We start from the raw sequence: 16,156 nt of genomic DNA on the forward strand, positions 1-16,156 counted from the left end.
AATACATTTCCAAACTTGACTGTGCAGCTGAATCACCTGGAGCAATTTTCAAATATTTCTAATTACAGTAGCCAGGAGTATGCTTTTCCCAACAACCAAACCAACACTGATTCCTGCGGGTCGCTGGAAACAGTTGCTCTCGTGTAGGACTGCATGGGTGGTCTCCTTTTCCCCGGGCAGCCTTCTGACCTTTGGTGTACCCAAGATTTCAAGATCAAATAGAAGTAACATTGACCCATGAAGTTCTAACACTTTCATCCTAAAACTTCTTTTCTTATCCCTCAATACTCATCTCAAAAGTCTCAACCTCCCTGGGAAAATTAACTGCTTATCAACATGTCATTTTTGTATTTGTTTGTTTATACAGCAATTATTTCTGAACACTTCCTATTTCATGCTGAGGGATAGCATTGTAGGTTAGGAGAGCCGGAATAGGCTGTCTGGGTTTCATTATCTACTCCACCATTTTGCCTACTGGTGGGTTATTCTGGTTTCTATGAGAAGCAATCTCCAGGGATGCCTGGCTGGCTCAGTCGGAAGAACATGTGACTCTTGATCTCAGGAATCCTGAGTTCAAGCCCCATGTTGGGTAGGGTGTAGAGGTTACTAAATGGGTGTAGAGGTTACTAAATAACCCCCATGTTGGGTAGGGTGTAGAGGTTACTAAATGGGTGTAGAGGTTACTAAATAAATAAGACCTAAAAAAAAAAAAAAAAAAAAAAAGCATTCTCCAGACAGGATTAGCTATGGAAGAGACTTATTAGGTTGAAAACTTCCCAGGAATGAGCCGGCTTGGGCACCTCCGCCACACCCACTCATTGGCTGGGAGTAAGCCATGGGGAATGTGGCCTCAGAGTGAAGGTGGCAGATTTCAGAGCACAGCAGCTGGGAAGATTGGTCAACGCTATGTTCACAGTTGGAGACCTGAGTGAGAGGCAAATTTTCATGACCATGATATTCTAACCTTTGGATCCCACAGATTTATTTCTCTACATTAGTTTGGTGAACAGCTACTTCATAGTTCTTTTTTAAAATATTTTATTTATTTATTCATGAGGGACACAGAGAGATAGGCAGAGACATATGCAGAGGGAGAAGCGGAACTTGATCCCAGGACCCCGGGATCACGTCCTGAGCCAAAGGTAGACGCTCAACCACTGAATACCCAGATGCCCCTACTCCATAGTTTCAATGGATCTTTCTTTCTGAGGGAAAAACTCAGATGAGGGAGATTCGTGGGATAAAGTAACATCTATCATCACAAATGATCTCGGGCCTGAAACTAGTAGTCACCCATTTCTTTCTCAATTCTGAATTACTTTTAGCCTCAGTTAGCACCTTAGAAGTCTTGGTGGATTACCTGATAATGTGACTGAAGCCTTCATTGCTGGGTGGTGGTTGTGGTTGTTGGTGGTGGTTGTGTCTGAACTCTTGGTCATCACACCCTTCTCAGTCTGGTGTAGTATTGTTGCACATGTCTGTTTATAGTTACAGAGGGGACCCAGAAGGCACCTGAGTGGACTACCTGGGAATTTCTTCCCACCCCCATTATGCACAAGCAGCCCTACTTCCTCCTGTTAATCAGGGTTAGTTTCCATTGCCAGTTTGGTGATTCCTCTTCTCACCTACTGATCCTTGGGCACAAGGTCCTAAAGTTGAAGTCATAACTTGTAGTTCAGTAGGACCCTTGGTGTCTCCTCTGGCAAGATGTACTCCCTATAATAGGGACACAGGAACTTCAACCATGTGGAGACAGGAGTTGCTGGGTAGGAAGCACAAAATTACCCAGATCATCGAGAGTGATGGTAAGTGGGTTCACTCTTGTTTCCCCATATTGGTTCCTGGACCCATGGATTACCTGTTCTGGGGTAACAGCATCATATAAAGGTCTTTTATAAAGATAAATAAATAAATAAATAATAAATAATAAAAAAATAAAGGTCTTTTATTTAATACTGTATCCTGAAGAATGGCACCCCGTTCTTTGAGTGTTGCTTCTCAGCTAGTGCTTCAGCTGTGCCTTTAGAAGATCATTACCAGGGGTGCCTGGGTGGATGGCTCAGTTGGTTAAGCGTCTGCCTTCAGCTCAGGTCGTGATCCCAGAGTCCTGGTATAGAACCCTGCATCGGGCTCCCTGCTCAGTGGGAGCCAGCTTCTCCCTCTCCCTCTGCCACTCCCCCTGCTGGTGTGCTTTCTCTCTCTCTCCCAAATAAATAAAATCTTAAAAAAAAAAAAAAAAAAAAAAAAGAACAGATTTAAAAAACAAAAAAAGGTCATTACCAGTATTCCATTAGCTGGCTGCTTCTGGATGGTGTGGTAAATGATATGACCAGCAGATCCCATGGTCAAGGGTTTACTTCTGCAATCCCTTCACCATAAAGTGGGTCCCCTGGGTGAGATGTTATACTGTGTGACAATCTGTGCCTCAGTCAGGCATTCTGCTCGCTGAAGTTCTGAGAGCAAGAAAGGCAAATCCATACCCAGAATAGGGATCTGGCCTTTTAAGGATGAGTTGCTGGCCTTTTCGGAGGGAAGGAGCACATTGTAGCTGACTTAACAGCACATAGCTGCTTGATCTTCTCTAGGAGTAGAGCATATCAGAGACCCAGTGTTGTCTCTACTGCTGACAAGGTGGACATTCAGAGGCAGGCTTGGTAAGTGGGAATCCATTCTTCCATATGGACTTTGAGTCCATACCTTGCCTCCATCTCTGTCACCATGGCCAATCTGTTCATGCACCCAGCATGTCAAGTTCTGCAGGGGCTGAAGACTGGCTGTGAATTGACCTAGTCATCTTGCCTGTTTGATTGTTCAGGACCTCTTCCGTGGTGTAGGTTTTCTGGTAAGCATTGTCATATGATAAAAATTACATGGTATGCCTTCTTCCATATAATTCATCCACATCCACCAAGCCATTGAACCCCACCCAGGAACCTTTATATAATCTCACTTTAGACCACTTGTCCTTTTTTTTTTTAAGGTTTTATTTATTTATTCATGACACACACACACACACACACAGAGAGAGAGAGAGAGAGAGAGAGGCAGAGACACAGGCAGAGGGAGAAGCAGGTTCCATGCAGGGAGCCCCATGTGGGACTCGAACCTGGGAATCCGGGATCATACCCTGGGCCCAACCAGCAGGTGCTCAACTGCTGAGCCACTCAGGCGTCCCTACTTGTCCTTTTTTTAAAAAAATATTTATTTATTTATTTATTCATGAGAAACACAGAAAGGGAGAGGCAGAAACACAGGCAGAGGGAGAAGCAGGCTCCATGCAGGGATCCCGATGTGGGACTCGATCCCGGGACTGCAGGATCATGTCCTAAGCCAAAGGCAGATGCTCAACCACTGAACCACCCAGGTGTCCCCGACTTGTCCTTCTATACAAAGTGGAAAGTCAAAGTACAGCTTACAATTCCACTCCTTAGGAATATTTTTCACCCTGACTCAGGGTCACACTTGCATCCTTCATGTCTTTAATGGTGGCTCTAATCTCCACCATCCTCCATCCCCCCAATAAGACATTGTTTTTAATTTACTATTTTGGCCAGTGATGAGAGCAGTTTCCAAGGTTTACACTTAGCCTTTCCTGTTATAATTCTTACCGCCCAGGCCAGAAACACAATGTGGTTTTTATTCTAGATTTCCAGTTATATATTTGGGGACTGGGGAAATGATCACCGGGTACATCCACATATCCAGTGGAGGGACTATGAGCCATACCTTAGCCAGGACTCCATTCATCACTGGCCCCCAGAGGCTAGGGAGCTGATGATGCTTTTGGTCTCTGTCAGTGTCAACTCAGACCAAGTGTCCAACTCGCCTCAAAATATTTGGTTGTTTCCCTTTTGCCAGTGTATGGTCACCCAAGTAAATGGCCATAAATCTCTTTGGGGGAAGGACAGAGGGAATCACTGTCGTGGTATGTATCTGCCATGGTGTTGCAGGATGTTTGTTCCTAGGCTCCCAGCTACTTGTTCATCAATGGGTTCTGGATCTGAAAATTGGCTCAGGTCTAGAAACAGCATGGGAGCATGACTTCCCGGTGATGGCCACCCTTGGCCTCCTGTTCCTCCACTCTTGTGGGCTTTTTTTGATTATGGATGTTAAAAATCACCCTTGTTGACTGAGTCTATTTTGCCCCTAGGGATGCTATCTTTTAGTAACCCACTCCACAACTACCTGCTGATTGGCCCCTTGGTTACCTCTTCAGTCTTGCTAGTAATCATGATAATTGTGGCCTCCTGGCTTCTTGAAGTTTTATTCTGGGGTTCCATCATCCCCATTTTCTGGAATACTAATAGCACTACATTTATTTATTCTGGGGTTCCATCATCCCATTTTCTGGAATACTAATAGCACTACATCTAGTTTTGCCAGGAAGCAGTCTAGGTTTGCCAGGAAGCAGACAATAAAAGTGAATTAACCATCAACAAAAACCCAAACAATCCAATTAAAAGATGGGCAACGTACTTGAATATTTCTCCAAAGGAGATACACAAATAGTCAATAAGCACACGAAAAGATGCTCAACATTAATAACATCAGAAAAATGCAAATCAAAACTACAGTGAGTTACCACCTCACAGTCAGTAGGATGGCTACCATACAAAAAAACCCAGAAAATAGGATAGGGGAGCCTGGCTGGCTCAGTGGGAAAAGCATGCATCTCTTGATCTTGGGATTGTGGGTTGAGCCCCATTCTAGGTGTAGGCATTACTTAAATAAAAAATAAACTTAACAGCACATAACTGTTAAACCACTACGCCACCCAGATGCCCCGCCTGCACTTCCACTCTTAATGTTTGGCTAAGGCAGCGCCTGGTGGCTCAGTCAGTTAAGCACTGGACTCTTGATTTCTACTCGGGTCATGATCTCAGGGTCCTGGGATCAAGCCCTGTGCTTGGCTTTGCACTCAGCGGGGAGTCTGCTTCTCTCATCTCTTTTCTCTCCTCCAGTCTCTCCCACCATGCACACACTCTTTCTCTGAAATAAATTAACTCTTAAAAAAAAAAAAAAAAAGGTTTGGCTAAGGCCATGGGAGATTCCTCAAGCTAAAGTAGCCTGTCAGGAGTTCAGCTCCTCCTAGAAATGGGCCTGCCTCAGTATCCCTGCCATCCTCAGTCACTGGGAAGGGCGGTCTTGCTGTGGAGGCACTAACGGGTTTTCAGAGCTTAGCAGCTCGAACAGGAAGCAGTTAGGCTTGCCATCGGTGGGAGTTGTGAGCGGCTCATTTTCATGGCCACCGCACTGGGGCAAGTCCTGTAACTTCTCTGAGCGTTACTTTCATACAAAATGTGTACCACACCATTAGGACTTGAGGGATGAAAAATGTCCTAACATGCTTCCAGGCACCCCCAAACTAGGTAGCTAAGGGACCTGAACATGTCTGTTGCAGAAACGTCAGTGATTATGAGAATCTAAGACCCAGAGACGAACCAACATTCGGATGTCCTCCCTCCCTTACAACAACTTGCCATGTTGCACAAACTGTAGTCCTTCCTGCAAATGAATTTCATGTCCTTTTTTGGGAAGAGGGGTCTTAGACTTAAATGTTAGCATCTGGTAATGTAGGCTTCCTTTCCTTTACTCCAGTGGAAAGTGACTCATGTGAACTGAGAAAGGGGCATATGTTTGCCTAGTGGAGTAGTCACTCTCAGCAGTTAGGATACCGTCCTCATCAGGGGACCTGGTGTCCGGGCCAGTTCTAGAGGTTCCATTGGGGTACAAGCTAGGTTTTAGCATTTGAAAGGACGTAAGCTTCCAGAACAATTTCTCCTCCTGTCCTCAATACCCTTTACATCAGAACCTCATTTCTTCCTGCCTGTTGCTGGCTAATCTAATAATCTTTTGGTTTTTCTTTTGAGGGGGGCATACAGATATGAACAAGGACCTCTTGATTAACAATCAATTGTTTTCAAGGTTTTATTTATTTATTCATGAGAGACACAAAGAGAGAGAGAGAGGCAGAGAAACAGGCAGAGGGAGAAGCAGGCCCCCTGGGGGGAGGACTCAATCTCAGGACCCCAGGATTACGCCCTGAGGCGAAGGCAGACGCTCAACCACTGTGCCACACAAGTGCCCCAAACAGCCAATTTTCTACACCATGTTTAAGAGAAGCAGTGGAACCACACCAACATCTAACATCCCTACTAGAGCTCAAGTCTTGGAATTTACCAGGACCTTTCTGGAAGTGCTGCTTTAACCTCATGGTGGCATTTTATTTTTTCGTAGTGTTGGCATTTTAATCAGATGGCAGGGTCTTTATCCAGGGGCAGATATTCCCTCCTTCATTCCAGGAACAAGTGGTCTGCCAAGCCCCCACTTACATTAACCCACAGTCCATTGAACCACTGGCAGCTCACAGAGCTTAGCTTACATAACAGAAAACCTCCAGGTCTTTTTACCCAATCATCTGTTAAGTGAAGTTCTGAACTTCCTTTGTTTTCCTCTCAATGGGGAACATTTCCTTTTAACCAAATCCAGATATTATTAGTTTCGGCCCATGTCCAGCTTCTAGGTGAGCCCTTCTGCTTAGTATAGCCATGTTTGGATAAAGCTACTGTTAATTTTTCAGGGCGATGGTGAGGGTCCATGGCATCCATCCTCACTTCCCATTTCCACAGCAGGCTCCTCCCTCAGCCAACTCCGCACCCTGCTTTCTAACCAATAGATCAGGATGGGACTTAGGGGATAAATAGAAGCAGTTGTTACCAACACATCGAAGTTGACTCATTAAAAGACAAGGACACACAAATGTCTGTTTCCAGGATTTCACTTGGCAGCCAATCGGACATGGGAAATGAGTACTGTGGGAAAGAAAAATATGGCGTTGGGTTTTTAACACGGGGCTTCCTTCCACCCTGGGACCCGTGTCAGTCATTTGCTGTTGAAGGACCAGGCCCCAGGACAACGGCACAGTCCTCCTGGAGTCTAGTATACCCCATTCGCTGTTCAGCTGGAAAGCATTTTCAGCCTTTCCCATCTAATCCCAGAACCATGATTTATGGCCACAGAAATTCCTGAACTAAACAGAACAAAGACACCGAGGCAAGAGGCCAGAACTGTGCTGAGCAGGAACCCAGAGTCCATGCTTGCCCAGCGCTGCAGTCACTGTCCTGTGCTGCCAAAGACTAAAAGAAATAAAAGGGTAAGTTCTCCCCTCCACTCCTCTCCTCCCACATTAGTTTTCTGGATTCAAAGAAAGTACCAAGGAAGCCAGTGGGCGAAGGGAGTCTGGGAAATGTAGTTTCCAAGATTAATCCCCTTGGATCTAAGAGCAAACAGACAAATAACCAACGTAGGCAAGTTCTTAAGCAAACACACAGTTTCGCATTAGCAACAGAAGAGAACTGCCAGTTAAATCATCTCATCAATTTAAATAAGATGTTTACTTCAGGTCCAGAGACCATCCTGTGTAATTCAGACCCAGTACTGCATGAAATGAAGGAGTCTCCCAGGCTGAGATTGTACCACTTTCCCAAGAGGCAGACATGTTCCCACCTCTGGCAGTCAGACAAGACACCAGGAGCTCATACACACGGCAAATGCTTTATTTTCATATTAACATGTACACAAACATTAAAACACAGAACATGAACAGAGATCCCACGGCCTTGTTTGTCAAAGCAGGTACAAGGTATTTTAAGTCTCCTTAGCTCCAAACTCTCAAATGGGAAAACCACCTTAGAGACAGGGGTGAGGCAACATGTTGGGGCAGAGCCTGGCGCTGCATGAGAGCCCAGGGCTGGGGTCTCCAGACGTCCTCCCCTGCAGGCTGAAGGGAGCAGGGCTAGGGTGGCTGGGGGCAAAGTCTTTTCCTTTGAAGAAATCAGTTAAAAGCTACATCAATTTGTTTCTTAAGCACTCACATTTACTGGAGGAATGCAAGAATTGGCAAGACCTGAGATTCACCCAACTTCTGTGGTAACAAGTCCCTTGGTTCCTATGCTCAGGGGAGCCGATCAGCATCAGCTGAGTGTACTTTCAGCCCGAGTCTCATCCTAAACCCGCTCCAGGTTTTGTCCCAGCCAACTGCATCGTCTCTAACAATCTTCTGAAACCAGAGGAGTTCTGCTCTTTAATCCAAATCCCTCTCTGCCACTGATGCTCTAGGCCCCGGTAGTCATGCTGAATCAACATATTGAAAGGAGTTATCTCTTCTGAGAAAAGGAAGTTCTTTCCCAGGCTCTGGAAACTGGCTTTTGGAAAGATGTATTAAAATAGGAGGACATTCTTTAAAAGGCACGACTATAACTTGGAACTCTGGGGAAATCTACTGCAATAACCCCTTGGCTGGTGAGAAATGCTGGCAATAGCTCAGGAGGTGCCAGGCCGGAACTGTTTTAAAATTAAAAAAATAACATTTCCAGAACAATTATTTAAGAAAGTCACACTGTGGGCCATACTGTTTCTAAGAACAGGGCACTGACCCCCATACCTGAGGCCTGTTCTGTTGTGGACTGTGGCTTAGCAGAGTAGAGGTAGGCAAAGCGAAAGACATAAGTGAGCCCTCTACTGGAGAGAAGTGCAGCTCGCGATGGTGGACAGTCCACGGTTGGAATAAGAGCTGGCGGGCTTCTCCTTGCAATCCACACCAGCTTCCAACCTCTATTATCTTCCTGAGCATAACTATTTTTCTAACAACACTTCTTAAAAAAGGTTAGGAAGGGAGGCATATCAGAGAAAGCTAAAGCCAAACATCCGTTTCACATGAGGAAGGCTCTACCTGGGAACTCTAAAGACGCTCAAGAATAGACCTCTTACTTTTAGAGGTTGGCTCTACTCAGGAACTCTTTCAAAAGGGAAGAGACATGCCCTTCTCCTGTTTTCAGGGGTGGTCTAAGCAGCTTCTCTTTTTGTAAGCTTCTCTTGGTTAGCCCTTTGCTCTTGATCTCTTTTACTAGGAGACTCGAGTAAGAGCTTTGACATATCACTCATCTTTTCCTAGTGTGAGGGAAAAGGAGTGGTTTTTCAGGGCATTCGCTTATATAAAACCAATCACGAAGTGCCACGCTACATAGAAAAAATGAGGCTTCTCTACTGCTCAAACAACTGGTCCCTTTCCTTGGCTCCTACAATGTGATGAACTTAATGCACTCAGCATTAGGAAAGGGTCTGTAAGATTATCAGCTGCCTCCATCTCCGGCCTGGCCAATATCCTGGCACTGCACATCTGGAGTAGATCTGTTGCTGCCACAAAGCAGACCAGATGTGTTCTACCACACACTTCTGCAGAGATGAGACCAAGTTACTAAAAGGTTGTCAACACACAAGGTCAGAAATAGAGCAAATTCTTCACCAGGTTGTAGAGTGCCCTCTTGTGTTCAACTGAAGACTCTTCTGCATCCATAGTGCATCCAAGCAACATGAAGATGGTTAGTCCCTTCTGGGATATAAGCATTCATTCCCAAGTCATAGAGCTCAAGTGACAAGACCACTTAGGCGGGTGTCACATCCTTCAGAAAATGCTTGGTGTACACTCATATCCTAAATGAGGTCCAGCAGAACATCTGATCAGAAATAGAGCTTCCCAACAGATTCACGAAGGATTTTAACCCAAGACATGAATAATGTAGATGGGAGTACCCGTCACTTTTTCGATGGACACTGCAATTATACAATCTGTAGTGTTTCAGTGACCTGGAGTCTTAGAGTTACATCAACCCAAAGGAATCATGATCCCAGAAGTTCTAGACCACAGGTAATAAGCAGAGATCTTGGTCAGGGCTTCTAGCTGCTAGCAAACATCTGATATAAACCGGCAGCATGCCTGCTAAGTTCCAGACACGGTCACTCCCACCTATAGATGTGGACCACCTTCTCTGTTAAGGTAGCCAAGTAGCTACTGTGGTTCACCTCAAATGGGCAGATGTCCAAGACAGGCTGGCCAGCCTGCAGTTCCTGCAGCAACGAGCCACTGCCAGCATCCCACAGCTAAAAAAGACAGAGATAAGGGTCAGGAGTCATTCAATTCAGCCTGGGGGACTTGCTTGCTTTATCATCAAACAACTTTGTGGGTTTTTTAAAGGTTTTTATTTAAATTCTAGTTAGTTAACATACAGTGTAATATTAGTGTCTGGTATACGATACAATGATTCAACAGTTCCATACATCACTGGTGCTCATCCCAAGTGCCCCCCTTAATCCCATCAGACAACTTTCAAAGAGCTGCAGAGAGCACTGCCTGGGTAGTAAACCAGACCGTCCCTAACCTTCACAAAGCCAGGATATGCAGCATAGTTTAGGTGTGGCCTTTGCCACTGTAATTAGCAAAGAGTCTACTCATGAGAGGATCTAGGAACCAAGCCTAGCATTCAGCCCTTCCATCAAGATGCCTGCAACTCTTGATGGAAGGGATCTATATCTATATCTATATCTATATCTATATCTATATATATTTTGCTTACTTCATGTCATTTTACCCTTATTCTATAGTGGTGTTATCCAATATGGTGACCACTAGCCACATAAAGCCATTTAAATTAAAATTTAAAAATTAAGTTCTTCATTCACACTAATCACATTTCAAGTGTTTATGTGGCTAGTGTAACTTTATCAGTCAGCAATGCTCCAAAGCTTCATTAGATTTAGGTTCAAGGGCATTTTATAGAAGGCGCCATGAGCTTCTTACTGTCTTATATTAAGAGGCAAATTATTTGTTAACCCACTTACAGTGAGGTTAATGTTGATCAATGTGTTCAGGTCACGACAGACTGACTCTTCCACTGTACAATTCCCCATCAATCATTCATCTGTTGGTTTCACCCTGAACTGATGAAACTGGTACCTGAATCAACTAATTAATTAATTTATTTATTTATTAAAAAGATTTGATTTATTTGAGAAAGTGAGAGCACAAGAAGGGGGAGCCGAAGAGGGAGAGAGAAGAAGGCTCCCTGCTAAGCAGGAAGTTGGACTCGGGGCTTGATCCCAGGACACCAGGATTATGACCCAGGCCGAAGGCAGATGCTTAACCAATTGAGCCATCCAGGCCTCCCTGAATCCATTATTTTATAGGTGTTTCAGTAGTTCCTTATTATTTTTATTTTTTAAAGATTCATAAGTTGGGGGATGCCTGGGTGGCTCAGTGGTTTAGCGTCTACCTTTGGCTTAGGTCATGATTCCGGGGTCTCAGGATCGAGTCCTTCATCAGATTCCCCGCAGGGAGCCTTCTTCTCCCTCTGCCTATGTCTCTGCCTCTCTCTCAATCTGTGCCTCTCATGAATAAGTAAATAAAATCTTAAAAAAAAAAAAAAGATTCATAAGGCAGCCCATAGAACACTATAGCTCATGTAAAAAAGAATGAGGTGGATCGATAGATACTAAAATGAAAAGATATCTATGCTAGAAAGTTAAATGGAAGAAGAGCAAATTACAGAGCAGTATGTAAAGTGTGACTTGGATAAAAATAAGCAATCCTACAGACACACACACACACACACACACAGAAATGTGCAATTATGGAGAACTTTGGCTTTCTGCTCTGTACATTTCTTTTTTTTTTAATTTTTTATTTTTATTTTTATTTATTTTTGATTGTCACACAGAGAGAGAGAGAGGCAGAGAAATAGGCAGAGGGAGAAGCAGGCTCCATGCACCGGGAGCCCGATGTGGGATTCGATCCCGGGTCTCCAGGATCGCGCCCTGGGCCAAAGGCAGGCGCCAAACCGCTGCGCCACCCAGGGATCCCGCTCTGCACATTTCTATATAAAAAGATAATAGGCTCACCAAGGCAGAATTTGATGCTTCGTCCCCAGTACACACCAGGATGCTGCCATCATTCTCTGGGTTTTGGAAAATGGCACTTTTGGTCAGTAGTTTGCAAGTGGGTCCCCCAAGGAACGTTTGTACAGGATGGCAGATACAGACTGGCTCTCCAGCATCATCCAGCTTGTAGGACATCTCCATCAGCACACTTCGTAAAGTGTTGTGATTTTTATCTACGAGACAGAGAAATCAATGTTGCTCCATGGGGATGATCCAAAGAAATTCACGAAGTACCTGAACCGCAGATGCTTACAGACTGAGTGGAAGAGCCACAATTTATTAAACCAACAAGAAGAGCTACAAAGCAACCATAATAACAAGAACAAAATAATACAGCACAAATGAAATTCAGAACCCCTGGCTAAGATAAAGCAAGTTATTTCCAATAGATTTTTGCCTATGGGGGAAATAGTTCTGAGCCTAAGCCTTCCTTTTTTTTTTTTTTTTTTTAAAGATTTTATTTATTTATTCATGGGAGAGAGAGAGAGAGGGAGAGAGGGAGAGAGGCAGAGAGACAGGCAGAGGGAGAAGCAGGCTCCATGCAAGGAGCCCGACTTGGGACTCGATCCCGGGACTCCAGGATCACGCCCTGGGCTGAAGGCAGCGCTAGCGGCGCTAAATTGCTAAGCCACCTGGGCTGCCCCTAAGCTATCCTTTTTAGTGAAATCACTATATCCTGCCAAACCCCTGGCTCAGGTTTTTATCTTCCTTAAGGGCAACAGAAGACAAAATTGCATTGAGGGTGACTCACTGGCTTGAATTCATGACTGTTCTAAATTACAGGGGCTCCTAAAGCGGCCAGCTCACTCCACAGAGTACCTGGTGGATTCCTCACACAAGTGAGGAGCAGAGGAAGGATCTAGGGAGGAAGGTGGGGCCACCATCTTTTTTTTTTTTTTTTTAAAGATTTTATTTATTTATTCATGAGAGACACAGAGGCAGAGGGAGAAGCAGGACCCATGCAGGGAGCCCGACGTGGGACTCGATCCCAGACCCCAGGGATCATGACCTGAGCCGAAGGCAGACGCTCAACCGTTGAGCTACCCAGTTATCCCGTAGGTGGGGCCACCATCCTGAATGCAGTAGCAAGAGCTGTTAGTCTGTGAGGGGTTTCTTGGTGCTACCTGAAGGGCAGGGCAAACTCTCTCTCTCTCCCTTGAACCAATGTGCTCCCAGACAAACCACAGAAAGTCCGACCAGGACATCCTAACACTCACCGGGCCTGTAGGTCACAAGACAGTGCCGTGTGCTGCTCTCTGTCTGAAAGTCTACATAGCCCCCTGGCTCCATGGGCAGCGTATGAGGCCAATGAGAAAAGCCCATTTTTAGCTCCCAGAAGGAAGCGTTCTCCAAAGTTCCAGCCAACACCCCACCATATGGAAATGCAGATGAGGCAGCTCTGGGTATGTAGGATAGGGACACCAGCGGGCATCTGGAGGGAAAGAAAGAAAGAAAACTATGTTTCACATTCCAGTACTTGTACAATTCCAGACTCCAGACCCGTGTCAGGAGCCCCCGAGCAGTCCTACCTCTACAGAAGAGGTTAAACAAAGACCTTCTGTGGGTCACTATCCTTTGACATTGGATCAAAACTACCAACCTACTCTAACAGTACAAGATCATAAATCCAAGAAGCTTGACTGGTGTGAAGCTTCTGGTAAAGGGGTTGGCCACAGACATAAGTAAAGTCAGAAAGGAAACGCAGGAAAAAAAAAAAAAAAAAAGGAAATGCAGCTCACACATCTAATAAAGAGCTATAGCTGACAGATCCTTCAATTAAAATATAGCCTGAGGCAATTGCATTTTTCTTTTTAAGTAATCTGCACACCCAACATGGAGTTCCAACTCAAGACCTCGAAGATCAAGTCATGTGCTCTTCCAGCTGAGCCAGCCAGGTGTCCCTGAAGCAACCACATTTTAATTCAGAAACAAGATTGTTTCTTTAGACATATTCTAAATCTCTTTCTGCAAGCATATGACCAGAACTGTATGCCAAGAATTCTCTCAGAAGTTATTAGCCTGCCACTATATTCCTATGAACTTTGCTTCTGCTGAAGTTGCCAAAGGGGTCACTTGGTCTGCTTTCTTTCATTGCCCTATCACAATGAAGCAAACTAAAGCAGAAATGAACATTACATACAAATACCCTTTCCTTGCTATTTGCTCCATGTTCTTGCCTACTCCGTCTGGATCCCTCTACATCAATGGCAGTTAGCGTGTTTGTTAGGAGTTGACATCTGTAAAAGTTTACATCAGTTGTCTTCAGGCCCGCATAACTGGGGTAGCATGAGTCTACCCCACCCAAATGAAAAGACTCCAAAGTGCTGAGCCTAGGTTTAGTAACCAATTACTGTATCGTTACTATAGTGGTATTTTTCTGTTTAGATTCCCTGCCCCCCTTTCAAAATATATTCACATTGGAAATAGAAATCTCTTTTAAGATACTTCTCATTTTGGCCTAAGTCAGACTCCACCACTTCTCCTTTTGAGAAATTTATGCCTTTAGGAGAATATTACACCCAAATGGTACTCAACACATTCTGAAGAGTCATAGTGGTGCAGGTGGCCACCCATCCTCAGAATTTGGGCTGACTCTAAAAATCTCCCAATTCTGTAACTGGATTATAAATGATAAATCATAGTAACATGGTATCTTTAGACCAAGTTTGTTTAGCTGGAGGTTAGGGAAGTTTTAAATCATTTTTTTTTATAGGCCTTTTACTGATCTCTTCCTCTGCAATAGCTCTAACAAGCCAAGAAACGTGACAAAGGTCACACAGCTCCTATGCAGTAGAACTGGGTTTTGAACACAGATCTGACTTCATTTTGCCATGTTGGGTGATGAGTGACTGTATGAACCTGGCTGTACTTGGTACTAGGACTTTCTACCATGTAGAAATATCATGAACACATACAAAGGATCTTAGGGAGTCCAAAATGAGAAGACATCACTGGACTCAGAGAACTGCCCTCTGTGAGAAATTCTGACCAAATGTAAACATTCTCAAAAGAGAGGATTCATATCCAACAGAAAGCTGCTACCTACAGGGAAAAGTAAGTGGCTCCCTACCTGGCTTTCTGGGGTGCTAACTCCTGGATATGAGAGCTCGTGTTTCGAAGGTCATACAGCAGAATCGAACCATTGACCAGTCCGGCATACATATGATTACTTTCATCAAGACACCAGCAGCAGCTCCAGACAGGACGTCCTGCATTATATGTCTGGACCACTGTATTTGTCTCTAGGCTGTGGAGATATAAGAGTTTTACAATTACGCATTAAGAAAATCAAATATATAAAAAGATATAAAAATTATCATTTCACTGATAATCTTTTTAAAAAAACAGATGATATTTATTTGAGAGAGTGAGAGAGCGAGCACAAAGGGGGGGGGAAGTGGAGGTCAGAGGGAGAGGGAGAGGCAGACTTCCTGCTGAGCAGCAAGCTGAATGTGAGGCTCAATCCCAGAACCCTGGGATCATGACCTGAGCAAAAGGTAGACACTCAACTGACTGAGCCACCCTGATGCCCCCAATGATAATCTTAAGAACATACCCACACATCCAAACTATTTTGGGATTTCTAAGTTTCTCTAGGGATTGCCTAGTAACCCCTTTTAATTACAAATTATTTGTTTTGGGGGATGTAAGTTTTCCTCTTGAAATGTAAGGAAAATAAAATAAGTTAAAAAGGTATTTAAACAGCACATTCCCCACTCTACCTCAATTCTCCATAATTATCTATAATACAGGTATTCAATGGTAAAATATTCAACGCTAAAAAATTAGAATATACCTACAAGAAAAACAAAACTAACTACCCATAACTACCCAGAGGTAGTCATTAATGTCACTTTGGTGTTTAACCTGCACTTTTTTCACCTATTTTTTAACACCACTAGGAAAAAACACAACACATACATAAATATAAAACAATGTTATATTGAGTTTTGGGGCTAAGCTGAAGCATTTTTTAAAAAAAGATTTTATTTATTTATTCATGAGACACCCACACACAGAGAGGCAGAGACATAGGCAGAGAGAGAGAAACAGGCTCCATGCAGGGAGCCCGATGTGGAACTCGATCCTGGGACTCCAGGATCACGCCCTGGGCTGAAGGCAGGAGCTCAACCGCCGAGACACCAAGGCGTCCCAAGCTGAAGCATTCTTAAAAAGTCAGAAGGCTTATCAGGCCTGATAGTGATATCATGATGTGCCTCAGATTTAACTGCAGAACAGGAAGCCAACCATCAGATGTCTGATCAGAACTACTTTCTAAAAGATGAAGGCACTCAGCACATTCAGATCTGGGTCATAGCAGTTGCAGGGCACATGAAGGATAAAATACAGTAACTGAGGGTTACTGATGAGAGAGAAATCACGA

General features: G+C 44.2%; 1 protein-coding gene across 4 annotated transcripts in view; it reads right to left on the reverse strand.

The window, feature by feature from the left end:
- Positions 1 to 7,535: 7,535 nt before the first annotated feature.
- RFWD3 (ring finger and WD repeat domain 3) overlaps positions 7,536 to 16,156 on the reverse strand; it is a 40,811-nt gene continuing 32,190 nt past the window's right edge. For 3 of the 4 annotated variants that reach the window (XM_077890474.1, XM_077890467.1, XM_077890478.1), the window contains 4 exons: positions 14,843 to 15,019; positions 12,990 to 13,204; positions 11,734 to 11,945; positions 7,536 to 9,939 (listed from right to left, as the gene is read on the reverse strand). In XM_077890474.1, the coding sequence (XP_077746600.1) occupies positions 9,796 to 9,939; positions 11,734 to 11,945; positions 12,990 to 13,204; positions 14,843 to 15,019 (748 nt within the window). In that variant the 3' untranslated portion in view covers positions 7,536 to 9,795. Of the gene's footprint in view, positions 9,940 to 10,677; positions 10,802 to 11,733; positions 11,946 to 12,989; positions 13,205 to 14,842; positions 15,020 to 16,156 lie in introns of all 4 variants that reach the window. The other variant, XR_013375400.1, reaches the window with a different exon arrangement.

Source organism: Canis aureus, chromosome 3, assembly GCF_053574225.1.
Source record: "Canis aureus isolate CA01 chromosome 3, VMU_Caureus_v.1.0, whole genome shotgun sequence".
NCBI lineage: Eukaryota > Metazoa > Chordata > Mammalia > Carnivora > Canidae > Canis > Canis aureus.